The sequence below is a fragment of the Rosa chinensis genome, chromosome 2, assembly GCF_002994745.2.
Source record: "Rosa chinensis cultivar Old Blush chromosome 2, RchiOBHm-V2, whole genome shotgun sequence".
Lineage (NCBI taxonomy): Eukaryota > Viridiplantae > Streptophyta > Magnoliopsida > Rosales > Rosaceae > Rosa > Rosa chinensis.
The window spans coordinates 35,144,337-35,164,311 of record NC_037089.1 but is presented as its reverse complement, the minus strand read 5'-3'; the positions used below and the strand labels follow the sequence as shown (position 1 = coordinate 35,164,311).

The 19,975-nt window shown below is 37.3% G+C and overlaps 2 protein-coding genes across 2 annotated transcripts; one reads left to right on the top strand and one right to left on the bottom strand.

Moving 5' to 3' along the window:
• Positions 1-3,664: 3,664 nt before the first annotated feature.
• On the top strand, positions 3,665-7,511 carry LOC112188302 (probable receptor-like serine/threonine-protein kinase At5g57670). The gene is made up of 10 exons (XM_024327401.2): positions 3,665-4,120; positions 4,229-4,311; positions 4,443-4,692; positions 4,802-5,410; positions 5,499-5,744; positions 5,847-6,010; positions 6,086-6,162; positions 6,231-6,378; positions 6,569-6,718; positions 6,828-7,511. The coding sequence occupies exons 1-10, from the start codon at positions 3,979-3,981 to the stop codon at positions 7,065-7,067; spliced, it is 2,109 nt and encodes a 702-aa protein (XP_024183169.1). The 5' UTR covers positions 3,665-3,978; the 3' UTR covers positions 7,068-7,511.
• A 1,241-nt stretch (positions 7,512-8,752) lies between these two features.
• On the bottom strand, positions 8,753-18,227 carry LOC112190023 (protein CHROMATIN REMODELING 24). The gene is made up of 21 exons (XM_024329436.2): positions 17,977-18,227; positions 17,043-17,839; positions 16,822-16,952; positions 16,669-16,723; positions 16,201-16,326; positions 15,472-15,579; positions 15,290-15,345; positions 15,125-15,215; positions 14,316-14,453; positions 14,158-14,235; positions 13,213-13,422; positions 13,049-13,120; positions 12,057-12,137; positions 11,855-11,973; positions 10,833-10,944; positions 10,437-10,505; positions 10,242-10,336; positions 9,777-9,911; positions 9,533-9,598; positions 9,297-9,432; positions 8,753-9,098 (listed from the first exon to the last, which is right to left on the bottom strand). Exons 1-21 carry the CDS (start codon positions 18,071-18,073, stop codon positions 8,958-8,960), a joined length of 2,913 nt encoding a protein of 970 aa, XP_024185204.1. The 5' UTR covers positions 18,074-18,227; the 3' UTR covers positions 8,753-8,957.
• Between the last annotated feature and the right edge of the window lie 1,748 nt (positions 18,228-19,975).

Sequence of the window (19,975 nt, the reverse complement as noted above, 5' to 3'; positions counted from 1 at the left end):
ATGAAGCAGGCCTATGGCAGAATGAACCAACTGAAATTCGAAGAATGATTCTAGAGTAATACAAGGGAGTCTTTACTACAGATGGCATTGACGATGCTGCCCTCTCTGAGGTCTTTCGTGCCACCCCAATGAAGGTTCTGCAACACATGAACTCGGACCTATTACTACCATACACAGAAGATGAAATAAAAAGTGCTCTTTTTCAGATGCATCCTTCAAAAAGCCCGGGACCGGATGGTATGTCTCATTTCTTCTTTCAAAAATATTGGGATATTGTTGGTATGGATGTTTGTGTGGCAATCAGAAATTTTCTAGAAGCAGGTGATATTTGGGAAGCTTCCAACTTCACGCACATCTACCTTATTTCAAAAGTTAAAACTCCCACAGAAGCCTCTCACTTTAGACCTATAGCTTTGTGTAATGTAATTTATAGAATTAGCTCAAAGGTCATAGCCAATAGACTGAAAAGGTGGCTCCCTAAAATCATCTCTCCACTACAAAGTGCTTACGTCCCAGGAAGACTGATATCTGACAACATTCTTGTTGCAACAGAAGCTGCTCATTTTATGTATAAATTGAGGACTCAAGAGGAGGGTTTCTTTTCTCTCAAATTGGATATCTCAAAGGCCTATGATCGTCTGGAATGGACTTTTTTGCAGACCATGTTAACAAAATTGGGATTTCATCCACGGTGGATTCAAATGGTGATGAGTTGTGTCAAGTCTGTCACTTATGCTATCTTGGTTAATGGAGAACCAACTGAAGTGATCACACCAACAAGAGGCATCAGACAAGGTGATCCGTTGCACCGTATTTGTTTATTCTATGTGCAGAGGGTCTCTCTGCCCTCCTGTCTCAAGCAGTGGAAGCAGGCGCACTTCAGGAACTGAAAATGTGTCCAGGGGCTCCCACTATACACCACTTGTTTTTTGCAGATGACAGTTTTCTCTTTGGAGCTGCAACTGTAGAAGAATGTCAGACGATTAGACAGATTCTCAATGTCTATGCGCAAGCATCAGGTCAAAAGATTAATTTCCAGAAGAGTAGTGTGGTGTTTAGTAGAAATGTACCAGACACTTTACAACATGAGTTGGCATCCATTCTAGCAGTGAAGAAAGTTGATGAGCATGACAGATACCTAGGTCTTCCTTTAAGGGTTGGACAATCCAAAACTGCAAAGTTCCAATACATACAAGAAAAGTTGACGAAGAAATTAGTGAATTGGAAGTCCAAGATTCTCAGTAGTGCAGGTAAAACAATTCTTATCAAAGCAGTTGCACAAACAATGCCACTCTATGCTATGAATTGTTACCTATTACCTAAAGGTCTATGTGATGATATTCATAAACTTTGTGCCTCTTTTTTCTGGGGTGACTCTAATACAAAAAAGAAAATCCACTAGAGAAGTTGGGAAAAGTTATGCCTTACTAAACCAGAAGGAGGTATGGGATTTAAGAACATTTATGCTTACAATTTAGCCATGCTTGCTAAACAAGGGTGGAGAATTATTTCCAACCCTCAGTCTCTAGTTGCTCAGCTCTTTAAAGCCAGGTACTTTCCTAATTGTTCTTTCTGGGACGCCGAGTTAGGTGTGGCACCTTCATTCTCATGGAGAAGCATTATTGAGGGCAGACCAGTGCTAAAAGAAGGAGTCAAATGGAGAATAGGTGATGGTCAGCTAGTAAGCATCTGGAATGATGATTGGATCCCAAATTGTCAAAGATATTTAATCCAAAGACTGTTGAGCTCTCCTTTTGATAAGGTGGATAACTTGATAAATGAGCATGATCGTTCCTGGATTCCCACATCAGTTCATACGCTTTTCCCTACTGATGTGGCTATACGCATCCTTGCTATTCCCTTAAGCAGAAGAAGCACATGTGACAAATAGTATTGGCAACCATAAAAGAAAGGTATCTTCACAGTGAAATCGGCTTGTTGGGTGGCTAGGGCTCATGTTCTTGGCAATGCTTTAGCTACTACATCAACCGGGGATCCCTTCCAAGAGCTGTGGAAAAGACTATGGGGAGCCAAAGTGCCGGGGAAAGTGCAAATATGTGTGTGGAGAGCATGTCAAAATCTATTGCCCACAAGGGAACGTCTTCTCACCAAGGGCTATGAAGGTGACTTGAGTTGTTTGCTTTGTAAGCATAGCATGGTAGACACTGTACATCTTTTTTGCAAGTGTCCTGTTGCTGTTAAGCTCCTCTCCATATTATCTTCTCATCTTCAAAATTCTATTCTCCCCAACATGGTGTTTAAAGAATGGATGCTTGAACGAGCCCTACATCTCAAGCAGGAGGGGTTTGAAGGACTTCTCATGGGCATCTGGTCCTTATGGAAGAACAGAAATGAACTGTTATGGGAGAACACTTCGAAACCTGCTTCTGCTCTTTTCCTAAGCTCTATGACATGGTTAGATGAGTACAAACAGGCTAGAACTTCTCCTATTGCACCTCAACCGAAGACTAAAGCTTGCTGGCAGCCTGCACAACATGGTGAAGTAAAAATTAATGTTGATGGAGCATTCTTGCCTACTCTAACTCAAGGGGGTCTCGGCGGGGTAATCAGAGACTATAAAGGTCAATTTGTTGCAGCTTTTGCACACCCTATTTAGTTTGTTTCTTCAGCCAAGCAAGTGGAGCTTTTAGCTATCAGGGAGGGGCTGGATTTCATTTAGCATTTGCAGCTCACGCATGCTACTATAGAAACTGATTGTCTTGCAGCAGTACAAGAGATCACACATGAGGGTGTTGCCCTCTTTGAGTTTGGGAGTATTGTTGATGATATATGTACAGCCCTACATAACCTGCCGCAAGTCAGGATCACTTTTGCCCCACGGACATGTAACCAAGTAGCACATAGACTAGCCAACCATGGATTTGAATCTGATCAGAAACAAGCCTGGTTTACCCAAGCTCCTAATTGCATTAGGGATGTACTACATCATGATTGTAACCTATTGCCATAGTTTGCAATAAAATCAGTCGCTTCTTTCAAAAAAAAAAAAAATTTAACAAAATTTTACAAATTTAGAGGATGTTTAAGTGGAGGTCTAAAAATGAAACTACCATTTCTATTTTACACCTCGATTATTTTATGAGTTTCACACTGTAGCCTAGTTTATACCAAAATCAAAAAAGAATACATCTCTTATCCTAATAAAATTCATTAAAAGATCGCTTCGCAAATGACTAGACAAATTGGTCCACAATAAATTACAGAAGTTGTAAAGTCCCCAGCACATGGATGACCCTGCACATGAGAGATTCTTAGTTGGATTATTCTTGGCCTACATTTTGTTCTACATTCATACAAGGGTTATGTATGAATCAGATTTTTTTTTTTTTTTTTTTGAGAATGGTATAAATCAGATCTTGTCATTGAAAAAGAAAAAGAAAAAGAAAAGGGAGAAGCTTATGAGAGAGTTATTGCTTACCGTTTCAACTCTCAACGTAACCGATAATCAAAATTCAAAAGCTTCCATATCTATATTCTCAACAAAAAAAGGAAAAAGCTTTAAATACATTTTTCTTTTCTTGATTATTTATTATTATTATTTTTTAGAAGAATTTTCTTGATTTGGTTCACCAAAACGGAAACCTCTGGGGTCATGTCATTTGTGCTTATCGATGATGCAATAATTGGAGAGATGTGACTCCTCTGAAGTCATGAGCAGTAGTCGTACGTTTTGACAGAGAGAGAGAGAGAGAGAGTGAGAGGGCAGGCAAGGCAGGCCTAGGCGCCTTGCAAACCAATGATGCTCACTCAAGCTAGCCAATTCAGGTAGAAACAAAAACACATAAAACCCTTCACCCATTTTCAGTTTCCAGTTTCTTTGTGTTTTTACCCATTACCTCCACCACGGTACTCAACTACCCAGATTATTCCCACTACCCATTTCCACCAAACCCCTTTCACTCTGGTCCTTCTATGCATCCAAAGTAACCGCCTTTCTTCACAGAAACGACGCCGGAGATGACCGGAGAAGCAGGCAAGACGGTGGTCGTCGGTGTCAAGCTAGACTCGCACAGCAAGGAGTTGCTGACGTGGGCCCTCGTCAAAGTGGCCGAGCCTGGTGACCATGTCATTGCCATTCATGTCCTCGACTCCATCTCTGGTCTGGTCTCCTCTCTCTCTCTCTCGATTTTTCCTCATTGTTTTTGTGATTGATTGATGGGAAAGTTTTGGGCTTTTGTTTGAGTTTTTGGGTTTTGGGTTTTTGCAGAGGAGACTTCGTGTTTGCTCTCGATGGTCAAGACATTCGATTCTGTGCTCTCTGCTTATGAAGGTTTCTGTAGCTTGAAGCAGGTCAGTGACTTCAATTTTGTTTCTTTGTGTATTGTGAATTGGGTGCTGAGACAAAGTATGTGGGTGGTCAATTAGTTTCAATTTTTGGGTCTTTGGGGATTGAGATTTGAGAGCATGTGAATTGTGGGCAGATTGATCTCAAGCTAAAGGTGTGTAGAGGCAATCCGATCAGAAAAGTTTTAGTAAGGGAAGCAAAGGCATTTCATGCTGATACTCTAATTGTTGGGACTTCCAAAACCCACCATAGAATTCGATCATCCGTTTCCGTTGCCAAGTACTGTGCCTGGAAATTGCCCAAAAGTTTCTCTGTTTTCGCTGTCGATAATGGCAAGGTTGTGTTCAAGAGGGAAGAGGCTGATAGCTGTGCACATCAATCACAAGGTCTTGTTTTCATTTCCATCTTCTGGGTTTTGATTATTTTAGTTCAGTGTTTGACTATTTGATTTTGGTACAAGTGAGTATTCAGCTTGTTTGCTTTTCCATTGAACAGATAATAATCATAAGTCATCTCCGAAGAACGTAGAGGTTCTTGAAGATGTTAAACTAAATAAATGCAAGAAGAAAAGCCGTAAGACAAAATGCCAGAACTGTGAAGGGGATTCAGTTTTATTGGATAATTCTGGGACCCAATTGACAGCTGAGTTGCCTGGCGATGGAAATGAGGACAATTCATTGGCTTTGGTTCCATTCCAAAGGATGAACTCTATCAAGACTCAAAATCCGCACTGTTTTAAACCCGGTTGGTCCATTCTTCGCTGGACATTTTTAAGAAGACAGCAACACAAGAAGAAATCTGATGAAAAGACATCTGTTTTGGGACAGTTGTCGAAACCATTGAGTTCCCATACTTCGGCTGTTGTTTATCCTGATCAGAAACACAGTAATTCTAGCCAGGATGGAGATCATTCTTCCGTGCCTGATGGAGCAAGTAGTACAACTGTGTCACTTGGCTCTAATGAAATCTTCCCTCCTCTAACCCCAAACCATGGCATGGAGAGCCTTCCTGAAGAATTTTTAGATTTATGTAAGAAATATTCATCCAGCTGTAGACTGTTTAGCTACGAGGAACTTTTGTTGGCAACATCAAACTTCTTACCTGGTCCGTGTCTTTTCCTAAACTTGTGATCCTGGTTTTGAATTGACTCTGTTTGGATGTTATTCTAACAACTTTTGAATTCCAATTTCAGAGAACATGGTTGGAAAAGGTGGCAGTAGTCATGTTTATAGAGGCCATCTTTTAGACGGGAAGGAGTTGGCAGTGAAAATCCTGAAGCCATCTGCAGATATATTGAAAGAGTTTGTTCATGAAGTTGAGATCATCACAGCTTTAAATCACAAGAACATAATCTCTCTATATGGATTATGTTTCGACAACAATTTAGTTTTGGTGTATGATTTTATCTCAAGAGGAAGCTTAGAAGACAACCTTCATGGTAAATAATAGTCTATTGAAGTCTATCTCTTTGGAATAAAGAACACAAGTTTTCTTATCTATTTCAATTTTCTCAAACCATAAAGGGTAATTTCTGATACAGGTAATAAGAAAGATGGGAATTCATTTGGTTGGAAGGATAGATATAATGTGGCCTTAGGTGTAGCGGAGGCACTCAACTATCTACACAATGGCTGTGAAGAACCTGTGATCCATAAGGATGTAAAGTCTTCCAACATCCTTCTTTCAGATGATTTTGAGCCACAGGTACTGCACAACTTAAGTATTTCTGGTTAATTATTTGAAATGTATATGCTTATGACATTTGTACTGTATATTCAGCTCTCAGATTTTGGACTTGCGAGCTTGGCATCGACGTCAACGCATATTGATTGCACGGATGTTGCTGGAACATTTGGGTGTGTAATGTCTTCTTTAGTATCTATGTTCCCACTAAATTTAGATATTTTCTGACACTCCATGGCAGTTACTTGGCTCCAGAATACTTCATGCATGGCAAAGTTAGTGATAAAATTGATGTCTATGCCTTTGGTGTTGTACTCCTTGAGCTTCTTTCTGGTAGACAACCGATCTACAGCAAATGTGCAAAGGACCAGGAAAGTCTGGTGATGTGGGTAAGCTCCTATCTGTGTACAAACTTGTAATGTCCTACTTGTGTGTGTAATCTTTCTGAATATTCTCTTGTAAATTCTTAAGCGCATTTTCTGTTTTTGTTGTCCAATATGGTTTCATTACAACTATTGTGTGATTGTGTAAAAGTCTGAACTTAATTGATTTATGTCCATGAATGGTGGTGGATTCCAGGCAAAGCCAATACTTAAGGGTGGGGAGGTTGCCCAACTGCTAGATCCAAGCCTGGGAAGTGACTATGATCATGACCAAATTGAGAGAATGGTTTTGGCTGCTAACCTTTGCCTTAGATATGCTCCTGGACTTCGGCCCGGGATCAGCATTGTAAGTTTTACTTTTTGCTTCTATTTTGATAATGAATCTCACTCAGTTTGTTGGTTTTATATATTTTTTCCATATTTATTTATTTGTTGGTGATTCTTGTTCATCACAGGTTCTGAAGCTTCTTCAAGGTGATGAGGAAATTACAAGGTGGGCAAGGCAAGAAGTTAGTGCATCAGATGAACTTGACGCACTGGATGGAGAAGCTGTTCCTACAAATATCAAATCCCATCTTAACATGGCGTTGCTAGACTTGGAAGATGATTCCCTTTCTACGAGTAGTGGTGAACAAAGCATCTCAGTAGAAGATTACTTGCGAGGTAGATGGAGTCGCTCAACAAGCTTTGACTAGCCGATACTTTCGGTATGACGGGATCCTGATATTAGAACACATTGTGCTCTATTAGAAGGTACTTTTGTAAATTCCTCTGTTTTTGTTCATTTTTAATGCTCTTGGGCCAGGTCCCGGAAGAGAGGTTGTCATAAGGTTTGACCTCCTCCTTGACTAGGAGAGTTGTATTGCAAACTGGAAAACACCGGCTGGTTTTCCATTGCATCTTTAGGTCTCAACTCTTATTCTTCATATGAGGAAATTAGATTAGAGAAAATGCAGGAGGGGCGCGGAGAACTGTTGTTCTGTTTAGGTGAGCATAGTAATCTTCGCTCTGTATGTTGTATATGAAGTGGTATTGGAAATCAGGAGACTGCTTTTTTTTTTTTTTGTTGGTCAAAGTAATTGTTTAAGATTACTGCTCATTAGGTACCTTTATTGGAAATGAGGAAAGGTTGGATTCCATTCTTTGTGTTTAGACTTTCTTTCCTCTTTGGTTCTCTTTTGTCGATTCCCTTTCTTTAAAAGTATTACCATCCCCATGACTAAAAGCATCTGTTGTCATTTTCTTTAAGAAACATTATTCTCGTGCTTTACGCAGAAAGTTGAATATATAGAACAAAAAAGTGAAAAACAACAACCTTTTTCTTAAAAGAAACAATATTCTTAATGCTTTACGCAGAGTTTAATATATAGACCAAAAAACAACAACCATTTTCTTAAGAAACATTATTCTCATGCTTTACGCAGAAAGTTGAATATATAGAACATAAAACAGCAACAGAGACAAAGCTTATTTTGGTTCATACGGTACATAGCTTCCTTGGCACTCTACTCTTCATTGTTGTGAAGATGGGAGCTTCCAGGTAGATATTTTTTATATTTTGCTTGCTTTGCAAGTATAGGTAGTAGAGTAATCAAGACCTTCAGATAATTCGGAGGTTGAAGATTCCTCCGTAGTTTGAAACCTTTTCTTGGTTAGTTACTCGGAAGAAGAACTCTACGCCTGGAGTCCCTGATGCATGGAATAAACTACTTTTCATATTGTCCAGAGTAAAAGCTAGCACGCACCAACTTCTTTCCTGGCCTTTCTTACATGATCCAAGCTGAGAAAAAGCTAGCCAGCACTCTACTTATTTTGACAGGATTAACGTAATTCAATCGAAGCTAGACCCAAAAACACACCCAATGTCCATGATCACACACGAAGGAGACTACCGGAAAAAGATCACACACGAAGGAGACTACCGGAAAAAGATCACACACGAAGGAGACTACCGGAAAAAGATGCTATTCTCTTGTTAAGCAAGTTAGCATAAGTGGACAAGGCATTAGTACTGCAGCACCTCCAAAGAAAATAATGGACTTTATGAGATTCCAGAGATCATCTCGTTTCAATTATTTACATGATTACATCTATCATGAACTAGTGGATCTGTCAAAACCTTATTAGACAAGAGAATGTGGAAACTCTTTTTCCATGCCCATTGCCATTGACAACAAACTAAAGTCTTTTTATTATTTTATTTTTTGGGTTCAAAACAGAGGAAAATGATGGGGTGAGATTGCTTACCCAGACTTATGTTCACACGACTGAAGTAAAACAAATTACTTCTACATACTATTTATATGAATATGTTGCGATTGGGGACTACTGCCTGCAAATATGTTGTGCACTTTTAAAAAATGAAAGTGTGGTCAAGAGATGGCTTTCAAAGTAAAATTCATCTTGATAAATACTTTCAAGTTCAACATACATGGACAGAGAACAAAATGCTCACCGCTCCTTTGTGAGACTACGAGCTAGTACGCTGATACTTTCAATTGACAGTTTCGACCAAAATTATAATGATAACAGCGTGCTTAACTTTTTCCATGCTTGTTTCCTTCTTCAGCAACATTATCATGGTCTTATATCACCACTCCTTTAAGCTCCTCAGTCACATCATCCAAGTCAATTACGTCCTTCTCTAGTCTACGAAGCTCAGCATTCAGTTCAGAAATTTGCCTCTGTATTTTCTGTCCCTTATCAGGCAATCTTGAAACTAAAGCCTGCAAAGCAATTTTGAAAAAAAATTAACAACAATCGTGGATCAATTAAGGATTACAGAATATCTCTAGTCTACTCACTTTGTTTCCCTAGCTAATTATGCGGGCATTATAATCAATTATGAACATGATTGAGCTAGCAAATTAGCAAGATCACCATTTCTGAAATGAAAATCAGAGAAGATGATGTGTTTGGAATACCTTATTTGCAAGAGTTTGTGACAGCCTAGTGATGTTTTCTTTAATCTCTGATTTTGTCATTTTTCCTGCATCAGCTGGTGAAGAAGGCATCTTCTTATTCAATATTACATCCTTAGGCTTGAAAGCATATTCAGCCCTGCCAATAATGCAAACTGGATGTTTCACCGCATGCAATAACATAAACCACTGTTGCTGTTGAGAAATTTGAGAAATACCATGATTCATAGAGCTCTTACCCATTGACATTACATTCAGGTGCCGAACTTGAAGTTGAGCTTCTCGCAAGTAAAGTTTGTCTAATCCTGCGCCCAGAAAATAAAGGCAACCAGATAAAGGACAAAGCCCCAATATTATCAACTGAAAATACAAAGCCCTACATCATTTTGTTGCACGAATTAGAGTATCCAAGAGCGAAGAAGGCCAATCCTCTAAACAAACCACGCTCTTGCACCTAAATATAAGGAATAAATAAATCTTCACCTTTCAACTTCCTCCTGCTCCGCGTCTACCTCTGGCAGAGGTGGTGCTGTCTTGGAGAAGAGTAAACTGTGGTTACTGACACCAGCTATCCCTTGAGTTTCCAAGAATTCTATATGGGCTTGTAAAGACTCTTCCCTGCAGTAAATAGTAGAATCGAAAAATAATTGAATGAATATAGTTCAAACTATGAAAACTTATTTTCAATATGAACCCGTAATAATAAAACCATACCCATATACACAATAGCCTCATTTTCAATAATTACCGACCAGGTTTTAGGCAATAGAGAATTAATATTGGTTTACCTAGTCTATGTTTGCAATTTGCCTGCCAAATTTGGCAAATTTGGTAGCAAAACAAAAGATAACCTGAAAAATGCACATTAGGAAATAGGTATATGGGGATATTAATCATAAAGATGCCATGGCTACATATCACAAATGTTGGCAGCTATTGATTCCGTACATTGTGTGCTGTTGATCATGCTCCTCATTTAGCTGCTTCTGAGTAAGGGAAACATCAAAACCTTGTTGTGGGAGACTGAAAAGTTCACGAAGATCCTGAAAAGTTAAAAAATAGCATTATACAACCCGGTCTTTGTATAGTGGTAGGGATCCTTACACTAGCTATAGAACCAATTACAACTTTGTAAGCATTTACCTGTTGACTAAAGTACCGAATCTGCTCTTTTTGCTCAGTTGCAGTTCTAAACAACCCCCCTTTGTAAATCTAACAATATCATTTAATGAGTTAATCCAATGTTGTTATACATAATCTTTTCAAAATATGAAGTAGAATGGATCCACACATGCTATAGAACAAACTGAAACAGAACAACCAGCCAAGATAGCACAGCAAAGCAGAAGGGCAAGAATGTTTGTTGTGTCAAACACAGAGACAAAAAGCATTTTAGTGATCAGATATAAATTGAAATTTTCACAACTTACAGTTGCAGCAATGTACAGAGACCCCAGGCCCCAAAGTTAATAATCTAAGAAATGGAAAGTACTATATATATCCACTCAGTATAAATAGAGGGAAAAAGTAATCCGTCACCTGTTTTCTATATATCTTTTCTTCAACAGTCGCACAAGTCATTAATCTATATACAATGACATCCTTATTCTGCCCAATTCGATATGCACGATCCACACTCTGGCTATCAGTACTGCAAATATAAGAAACATAGCATGAACCACAAATGAGACCATTATATTATTGTTAAACTAAAAAAGAACTAGTAAATAGTGGATTGAAAATTCAAAAGAAAGTGCACATATATAACAGCCAAACATATGCAGAAGATTGCAGATTTAAAGAATAGAATGGAGGCATATGAAAAATCACAAACAAGGAATGAAAAAGAAACAGGCATTGTTCCAAGTAAATCAAACCTTTAACTTTCAGGCCAAAAAAAAAAAACAGTAATGTTATATTCAGCAAGGCAACCTTGAAAATATTGTCTCTGGCAGCATATTATTCTGTTTTATCCATTGTAACTTGTAAGTTGTAACATGAGCAAGAGCTTTTTCAGACAAAAGAAAAGGAAACACAGTGAAAACAGTTCCATTTCTCCATTATCATGTAGTATAAACAGCAAGAATTATACTTGTACCGAATATTTCCTGAACTTGACAAAGCACTTTGTCTTAATCTAACTTGTCAATTCTCTCCCAAGTTTTTTAGAATTCACATGTCAAACAGTAAAAAACCTCAATTATCATAGGCCTAGACGCACTATTCTGAAAGTTCAAGTGACTGGTATCGCACAAATTATATGGTAAATGGGACACATTCAAAAAGAAACCCAAAAAAATAGAAAGAACATTAGATGAATATCCAAAGGTACTTATTGATCTTGTATCAAGAATTTGTTCTTCAATTCAATTAAGTAGGCTCCTTTTGTATGCTCCAAAGATTATTTATTACGGCTTAAAAAACAATATTGCCAATAAGGAAACATTACCACAGCCCAAAAGATCAGATAGGGATAGTATCTTTTGTATCCTGAACACAGTGAGTTTAATCAAACAACAAATGAAACAAAAGAATTAAAATAATAAGTCTCAATATATCACCTCGGGTTCCAAGCAGGATCAACCACTATCACACGATCAGCTCTTGTAAGTGTAAGACCCAAACCACCAACTTGAGAAGTCAGGAGAAATATGGGAGCCCCAATACCTTCTTGGAAATCCTAGAAGGAAAAAAAATTAACATGAATTTAAATTACATTCCAAACCGATGATTTTTACCTACTTTGTTGCTTTGAGTACTTACATTAACAATCCTAATTCTTTCAGTAGCTTTTGTGGTACCATCAATGCGTTGGAACTTGTAACCGCTGGATATCAGTGTTTCCTGTAGAGAAAAGGTTATCCATGAATAATTCCTGTCTACATATCTTTATTTCAAAACAACTACTTTCGTACATATCATTTAAAAGCTTCAAAAACAACTGCATACAAACATACTTTGATCTTAACAGCTTTTGGAATTAGGTACAATGTTTAATTGACCCTTGTCTCAACTTAATTCGCTGGTTATGAAAAGATATGCTCTCTAATAGCAAATGATCAGATAGTGTTGATAACTTTTGGCAAATGACAAATGGCCATATTCAGTGTACATATCATTTAAAAGCTTCAAAAACAACTGCATACAAACATACTTTGAATCTTAACAGCTTTTAGAATTATGTACAATGTTTAATTGACCCTTGCCTCAACTTAATTCACTGGTTATGAAAAGATATGCTTCTCTAATAGCAAATGATCAGACAGTTTGATACTTTTGGCAAATCACAACTGGCCATATTCAGTCTCTTCTCTGAAAGCCACTCCATAAACCTCAGGCTTGCAATTTCTGTTTCACTCCCCAAGTAAAGGAATCATTCAAGCCTGTCACTAATTCACTACTTTAGAAGACTCCTCTGGCTTTGTTCTATTTAATTCCTTCTATGATCCCAAACACCTCCTCATTTTGAACTTCAATATTTTTTCTTAAACAATTTCTATGTTCTCCTTTGCACCAATTCAACTCATTTAATAGTACAATATATCCAGCAAGCATGTGATTATGAAAAATTAATCAAACTTCATGTAATGAGGGTTAATGCATTACAGGGTGACCTTTGTAAGAACTTAGGCAGCATGCATAGTCATCCAGATTTGCAACCAAGTAAAGCAGTAAGTGCCCCGAGAAGACCATGTAATTAAATCTCCCTAAAATTCAGTTTTCATTATTTTAACTCATAAGTTTAAGCAACTAACCTGAATAAGATTAAGCATCTTTCTAGTTTGGGAAAAGATGAGAACATTATGCCCCTCAGGAATCAAGTTATCCTGTTAAAGACACAGAACAGATTTTAATACAATGTCAAGGAATTACATAAAAAAGTGAAAACATCAAATCTATCAGAGCCCAGAATCCATACCAACAATGACATTATAAAAGATATTTTGCAAGAGAGATTTGCATGGTTCTCATCAAACTCCTCTTTCTCAGCAACATCTGCTATATGCATTGCTAGTTTTTCTGCCATACAAGCATCATCTGGCTTAAGCAATGAATCCAACTCTTCTAGTACATCTTCAGCAGCTCGCTTTGTCAATAGAAGTGGATGATCACATATTTTCTTCAGAATCTGCATCACATCAAACAGTCAAGGATCATCATCCGGTTGAAATACAAATGAGGAAGCTATAACCAATATTTTGTTTTTCTTTTACTCTGACTAAATATCATTATAGTTCCATTGAGTGCATATTGTTTCTTCTAGAATTTCTAAAAAATCTTCCAAGATGTACAGATTTGAAAAGAAATAACATGGAACAAAAAAGAATTCTATGTACAAATAGAGGTAACTAATGTTTAAATATCAAGAAGTTCCATGACTAGCTAAGAATAGCCTGGTTTAACATTTAAACCATACTTTGTCAAAAGTTACTCCAATAAGTTCATATGTTATCATATTATAACCCTTACCCATTTTCATTCTAACATATTCAGCTACCCCATGAAACACCAAAATAAAATTTGTTTTTTGGTTTTTCGGTTATTATTTATGTGATTAAATATACTTGACTTCAGTATTACATGAGAAAATCTAAGATCTGCAAATGATCTAAAAAGTTTCAACTGCTCTATTTATTACTCTAAAAGTTTAATAAATGTATAAGACTTAAGATCCAGAGCAATTTGTTATCTTTTCGGTATGATATGCAAACAACGGGAATGATTTGAGAATAGGATACTTAACTGATAATTCGATCTAAAACTGAACCAAGAAAAAAAAAACTATTGTTTGTTAACTAGTTAGTAACTCTCTTTGGAAACAAATAAGCAGTAAAAGAGCAAGGAACTAAATAACAAATTGTACCGTAAGTGCAGCCAATGGTGACCCATCAAAAGCAGAAAGAACCAGCTCACTCTTTAAATATGCTTCATAAAGTTTCCGCTACATAAAATAAGAGATTATACTTGAGAAAGATAGTAATAATATGTGAAACTGCTTTAAGATTCAAAAAAATTGTCAACCTGACAGCTGGTTAATCTTAGCCAAACAATGATCTCATTCTTTTTAGAAAGTGTGGCATTTGTTTGGTCATTATCCTCCTTAAACACCTCATTCTTCAGGCGACGCAGGAAAAAAGGTTGAATACGGTCTCTGAGCTCCTGTTACAAGGAGTACCAAGGTTCTATTAACAACGTTGTCAGGCAATAAAGAACATAGGTTGCAGCCATAATAACAAAAGGAGATATGAAAAGCCAACAGTTCAAAATATTTACAAGTACAACAATACTTTGCATTTCAATACATAAATACACAGAAACTCCATCACACACACAACTATATATACCTCACATCTTGGAAGTTGCAACCTTGCAATTAAACTTTGGTTATTTCTAAAATTTATTCTCAGGACCTCACTGAAAACCAGATCATAATTTAAGCTAAAGCCAAAGTTGGCATCAGAGTTATTATTTAAGAGACCTAATGCTAGAGTATCAGCAAAACTGATTGATTATAACTTTCGACCAATTTAAACCTAAAACTTGAGTTAGTCCCATTGACACTAATTCCTGTCACCAGAATATCAAACCTTCAAGAGTGTCAGACTTGATGGCTGTTGTACACTCATTTCTATTGAGCTAGCAAACAAGAATTAGATAGTCAAGGAATATCCATAACTGTCTACACCAGCCATGCTGCTTGTAGACTGGATACAAGAGGCATAAATGATAAATTATCAAACCCCAGAAAGAAACTATATCAAACCAGAGGCATAAATCTTATTGAAAAATCAGAGGCACAAACCTTATTGAAAAATAGATGATATCATTACCTGTGCTACCGTGGAACCAATACGCTTCTCCCTATCTGAAGCATTTTTCTCATTTCCACGACAAATGCGTGACTCGAATCTTTCCTTGAACCTGAACATCATCCAGAGTTTCATACACAAGCATAACTTAACCCAAGACAACCAGAGTGTGAAGAAGATTCTTACCAGTTCTTATCACCCAGTAGCTCAGGGCAACAGAAGTTAAATAAGGCCCACAACTCCTATTATGAAAATCAAAAGGACAGAAAAGTACAAATTATGAGGAGGTTTGTTTGGAATGCACAAAATGGTGGAAGAAAAACATGGACCAGAAATACAAATTTGCCTTCAAGAAAACCACACAGTACCTTCAGATTGTTTTGCAATGGCGTGCCACTTACTATAATGCGATGTGAACAGGGTATATCTAGCAAACTTTTGGCTCTTTGTGTACTGGGATTCTTTATGAGATGACCCTGGGATTGCAGAAAGGACAGTCAAACAAAAAGGAACATTTTATAACACGGGCATGGTAGCATGAAGTTCTCATATTAAAGTACAGCAAGTTCTACTCTTCTTACACCAATCCAATGGGTTGTTTGACACACCTTTCAGAATGCAGTGTTGTTCACTTGAACACGCAACCAAGTTCCTTTCAAGTAAAAATGATCCATGGATGGGTCATGGGTGTGAGTAGGGGTGTGTGTGTGTGTGTTTATTTGAGATAAGTGGATGGTTCCTAACACTTGGTTGTGAAACTTCAATTGATAATTATTAGCTGAATAATAGAAGTTCATTTGTTTATTATATAGAAAACATTTATAAGGATGTAAATACTGTGGTGACCTTATAAAGGAACCTCACAGACATGTGTGAGCACATAAACATGTGAGGATATTTTGTGTGTGTGTGTGTGTGTCTGTGCTCACATGTCAGAGGGAGAGGTTGTGATAAGAATTACTAAAGATCTATAATATGAGAGATATTAAACAAAAGACATTTAAATTCATTTTTCATAGTAAACCAGCCCACATTGTTCCATTTCATAAACTAATAAATGCCATTTACAGAAAAACTGAATTCCTACACACTCTTACCTCATCAAGTATCATATAATCCCATATCATATCCTCACTTCCATCATCGAGAATATAGTCACTCCCTTTTAGAGATTTTGAGTTGACTCGCACAATATCATAAGTCGTCAGAAGAATGCCTTTGTCCTACAAGAGAAGTAATGCAAAGTAGGGGAAATGATATGAGCATCCAAAAATAATTTTAATAATAAAGAACAGAAGCAGCCAGACGCATACTACAACTTTACTCAAACTAAGATCGCTTATATCATGTGGATGGCACCAGAAAATGAAATGGGAATCTTCCTATAGTCTAATACTAAAGAACAAACAATTAGAGTCAAACTAAGATTGCATACATCATATGGATGCTTTAACATCCTAGAAATAATGTATTTCAGATAAATGAATTAAAAGTAAACTTTGATAATTAAATCAGCTTAATCACTATAACTTAATCAGAATTAAAGGTTTACTCTTGGGAATTACCTGAAGTACATACTGAAGCTCATACTTCCGAGCTTTTGTACATGTCCCATAGTATCTACATTAAAGAACAGGTATATGATGATTACTATTTTGTTAATTTTCCTGGATAGATAATTATAAAAACATATGAAGGAAAAGATCAAGCAGCCTCACTCTCTTATCTTGTCTGAGAGACCCACAGCTGATAATTCCTTTATCCAATGAGAAAGTAGAGTTTTAGGAGCCACAACCATTACCCTTTTAATCAAGCGTGAATGAAATAATCCGGATAAATAGCCACAAATCTGCAATTTGACATAAACTGGTGTTCAGAAACTATACCAGAAAATTCTCCTAAACTAAAATAACCAGGAAACCAACCATTATTTATTTACCTGCATTGTTTTACCCAAACCCATGTCATCTCCTAAGATTCCTCCCTTACCCTGGCAATGCAGAGCCCATAGCCACTTCAAGCCTTCGCGCTGATGCGGAAACAACATCTTTGCAATCTTCCCAGGTAATTTGTAAGTATATGTGAGACCACTCAGAGTGATAGAACCATCATCCTCCGGAACAGAATCATCCCTAGAATCATCAACCACGTTATCCTCATCACAATCATAGTACTCTTTATAGCTACCACCACCCCGCCTCCCCACTTGTTTATCCGTCTTCTTAGCCCTCACAACCACACAATCTCTGTCATCATCAGCCTCTTCAAACTTGCATTGAAAATGACTTTTCTCTTCATATTCATCCACCACACTCTCAACTCCCTTTCCACCAGTTTTACTGGTCTCAGCAGAGGAATCAGACAAGTCAGAAGCAATCGAAAACGAAGGCGCCGCATTCTTGTACTCAACTTTCTCTTTCTTTACCCGATCAACTTCCTTCGAAATCCCCGAATCTTCAACCTTATTAGATTTTCTGGCTCCCTTCCTCTCGATTGACAAAAACTCAAGCCTGGAGCTCAAGTCATCTAAAATCCCCCTAATCTCATTTCCACCGCCATTTCCAACTTCACTCCTCCGCGGCTGCGGCGGCGACTCAAAATCAGCAATCCCGGAGAAACTGGGCGCGTCGTCATCATTAAAGCCCTCACCATGATCATCGTCATCATCGGAAGCCACTCGAATCTTACAGAGACGGCGCGCGCCTTCAATCCTCACCTTAGTCGCCTTTCCTTGCTCTGCGATTCCATCCAAATCCAAATCCACAAACGAAACAAAAACCTCATAAGAAGAAAAAAAACCCTAAAAAATGAAAATCCCCAAAAATAAGCAGAGAGAAAGCAAAAGCGATTGAGTTGATTTAGGGTTGCAGTACCGGAGGGCTTGAGAGGAGCAGAACTGAGGTCTTGGAGGAGACGATAGTGACTGTCGTTGAGGCTTTGGGGCTTCTTGCTGCTCTTCCTCTCCGCCATTTTTCAAATCCAATAATATCAAATTCGGAGAGCCTCTACAAGACTGACCATATATATATATTTAGTGGGAGACAGAAAGTTTGCAAAAAGATTTAAATTTTAATTTAATTATGAGGTCATTTCGAGAAAAGAATTTCCCGCTTTGTGTGGGTGTTTTGAATTTCAAATCACCTCTAGGATTGTAGGTTGTCAAGCAGAGATTATTTTCATTGGATTTATGATTATTATCAAAAAGATTTCAATTTTAATTTAAGGATTAAATTATGTTTAGTCCCTGTATTTTGTTCCTATCATCGTTTCAGTCTATGACATTCTGATTTAATCTAAAAACTGTCTTACCTCACAATTTCTGATAGGCGCATTTTAATGTGATATTTTAAATGTTAATTCCTCACATTTTGCTTAGTTATTCCTTAACGAATCGATTTTTAACTTAATTTCTAATTTTAGGTACATTGGAGTAGATGAAGAAGAAATGAGTGTTACGTCCATAATTACCTAGAAATGATGGAGAAGAATGAAAATGCACTAAAAAGTCAACCTTGAATATTTTCTTACTCCGGCTAGGAGAATCAGAGCCAATCAAGGAAGAAGGAGCGGCCACCTAACCAAATGAACTTGAAATGAGCTGAAACTCTCCAGATCCATTCTAGACACCCAAATGATCATTTCTTATGAAGAGTTCCAGAGAAAAATATGAGTGGAAGGCCTTCAAACAATCAGCCCAATTTTCTACAGAAGTAAAACCGGAAAACTGGACCTGTAAGAGGTCCAGCAGCATTTCCGGCCCAACCACATGGAATAAAGCTCTGAAAATTTGTCAGGATGATCTACACTCATAGTGGAACATTTTTTATGAAGAAGTCGAAGGCTCATTCTGAAGTTTTGATGGAGAAATAATTGAAGGAATAAAGGGGAAGAAACTGACCTGAAAACAGCTCAACACCACATATTCATGTTTCCCACCCATATGAAGAAAGCATTTCTTTTTCCTTGGATACATTTTTTCTACTCTAAAACATCATCATCACTTCCACATTTCTTCACCTTCATGCTTTGCTTTCATCATTACCTCATCTTTTACATATTTTACAAACCACTTTCATACTCCACTTTCATTATTTTTCTTCATCTCATCATTTCACTCTTCTTTTTCTTCCCTATTTAAACACATTCTCCTCTCACTCTCAAAACACATTCCTTCATCCATCTCATCTCCTTGTCTCACCATTTCCTCTCCATTTTCCTTAGTCACCAATTCCTTCATCCATTTCATCTTCTTTGTCTCTCCATTTCCTCTCCATATTTCTTTTCCATTCTCTAGTTTTCTTGTTCTTCATTTTCAAGCCAAGAGAAAGAGAAGCCATGCAATACATCAATTTCCTAACCGCCATCCACCCTTGTGTCGTCCCTAGAAGATTGCTTGCTTTCAAGGATCTTCAAGTTCTTTGTCTCAAGGCTTTATCATTCATCTTTCAAGGTGTATTATATCCTTTCTCTTGTTTTCTTTGTTTGATTTTGTAAGACTATGAATTCTAGTTAACAATAATGTTTAGGGCAAAGTTTAAGCCCAATTTCTATGTTTAAATAAAGTTTTCGAATTCTATAATTGTGATTCTAAGTTGCTTATGTGAGTTTGTTCGATTAAATTTGCTTTACAGAAAACTTTTATATGTTTATCTTATTTGGGTCGACACTTATAGGATTTGCATGTAATTGGTGCTAGGTTTAAGAACATGAAATCGACTTTCCGTTTTGTGTAACTTGAATCAAAAGTAGTAAAGGTTCTGGACAAGAATCGAATTTAATTGAAGAGGATTGCAATTAGGTGGACTTTTCCATAACTAAGTTGTACACTTGAGTTGATAGCCTTTCTCTATGTGTAATGCGTTGAACATGACA

Bases quoted from the DNA above. Each gene is read 5' to 3' on its own strand.
- LOC112188302 (XM_024327401.2), top strand. From the start codon at position 3,979: ATGACCGGAGAAGCAGGCAAGACGGTGGTCGTCGGTGTCAAGCTAGAC. The intron at 6,011-6,085 runs GTACTGCACAAC...CTGTATATTCAG, and splicing joins CAGATGATTTTGAGCCACAG to CTCTCAGATTTTGGACTTGC. The intron at 6,719-6,827 runs GTAAGTTTTACT...TGTTCATCACAG, and splicing joins TTCGGCCCGGGATCAGCATT to GTTCTGAAGCTTCTTCAAGG.
- LOC112190023 (XM_024329436.2), bottom strand. From the start codon at position 18,073: ATGGCGGAGAGGAAGAGCAGCAAGAAGCCCCAAAGCCTCAACGACAGT. The intron at 15,346-15,471 runs GTACTGTGTGGT...TTTTCATAATAG, and splicing joins CATTGCAAAACAATCTGAAG to GAGTTGTGGGCCTTATTTAA. The intron at 12,138-13,048 runs GTTAGTTGCTTA...TTTTCTCTACAG, and splicing joins AGATGCTTAATCTTATTCAG to GAAACACTGATATCCAGCGG.